This window comes from Glycine soja, chromosome 9, assembly GCF_004193775.1.
Source record: "Glycine soja cultivar W05 chromosome 9, ASM419377v2, whole genome shotgun sequence".
NCBI classification, from domain to species: Eukaryota; Viridiplantae; Streptophyta; class Magnoliopsida; order Fabales; family Fabaceae; genus Glycine; species Glycine soja.
The window spans coordinates 4826012-4827344 of NC_041010.1; the positions used below are offsets into that span (position 1 = coordinate 4826012).

The 1333-nt window shown below is 29.9% G+C and overlaps 1 protein-coding gene across 1 annotated transcript; it reads left to right on the forward strand.

Moving 5' to 3' along the window:
• LOC114425083 (non-specific lipid-transfer protein A-like) lies at positions 1-991 on the forward strand. The gene is made up of 2 exons (XM_028391839.1): positions 1-445; positions 838-991. The coding sequence occupies exons 1-2, from the start codon at positions 93-95 to the stop codon at positions 845-847; spliced, it is 363 nt and encodes a 120-aa protein (XP_028247640.1). The 5' UTR covers positions 1-92; the 3' UTR covers positions 848-991.
• Positions 992-1333: the final 342 nt, after the last annotated feature.

The window sequence follows — 1333 nt, forward strand, 5'->3', positions numbered from 1 at the left end:
CATCTCTCCCTCAACCTTTCATCCATCCACATCAAAACACAAGCAAATCCTAGAAATTAAGCTCATTGAGAAACATAAACTATCTTGACAAAATGAAACAAGTTTTCGTAGCATTCTTAGCTCTGCAAGTTGTGTTAGTCCTTACAATTATGGCTGCAGATCCAGCAGGGAAGGGCTACGATTGTGAAAAGGCAAAAAGGTCACTAAAGTCTTGCATGGAATACCTCACTGGTAATGTTGATAGCCCTTCAGCTGCATGTTGCAATGGTGTCAAGGAATTGAAAGCATCAGCACCAACAAAAGATGAAAAAATTGCTGAATGTCAGTGCATTGAAGAAGCACTAACTCCCATTCCTAACTTCAAGCAAGACAGAGCCATTGCACTTCCTAAGGAATGTGGTGTTGATGCGGGCTTTCCCATCCCCAAGAACTTCACTTGTAGCAGGTAAACCTTTTTTTTTTTACTTTTTCGTTAAATTATCAAGGATTTATTATCTTTTTAGTGCTTTAAATTTTTTATTTTTTATTTTTTGGTTCTTAAACATTTTTCATCAGTTTTTAATTTTTTAACTTTTTGATCATTACTTTTATTTCCTTAACTTTTTTTCCATCAGTAATTTTTATCTTTACGATATTAAAAGTAAGAACGGAAAAAAATTAAAAGAACAAAAGGAAGAAAAAAAAATAAGAGATTAAAAATTAATTTAAAAAATTTAAAGACCTAAAAATGTAAATTTTAAAAAGTTTAGGGTGCAACCAGATATAATTTAAAAAAATATAAGTATTAATAGCCATCATTATTTTATTTTCATTGATATTGTATTTTTTTTTTTACAGCATATCTTGAGGAAAAGCAGAGGAGGAAATAGTCCGATTAACAGAATGGATGCTTGCAAGTTGCTTTCATGTAAAAAAATAAAATAGTTTGTTGAATTTATGAGGAACAAGCATTTAATGATTAATGATTATTTCCATATTTTGTTGTGGTTAATTAAGATGAATAAGTTGTATTTAATTCCTGATATTAAGGACTCACCAGCCTAAATAAATTAGTTAAAAGTGAAATCATGCAAAAGTAAGTTATCATCTCATGATACGTATGCTGGGATTATATATAGTACGTAACAAAATATTAAAAGCTTAAAAATTCTACCTTAATTTCTTATGGCAAGTTGGCAACCTAACTAAAAATAATCAAGCAAGTTAATTTTAAGGAGATGGGTGCGGTAGTTTTGGAATAGAAAAGGAAATGGGTCGAGATAATTTCAAAACATAATCAATTATAAACTAAAAGAAAGTAGGTGGGGGAAATATATTTTTGGTGAGTAAATAA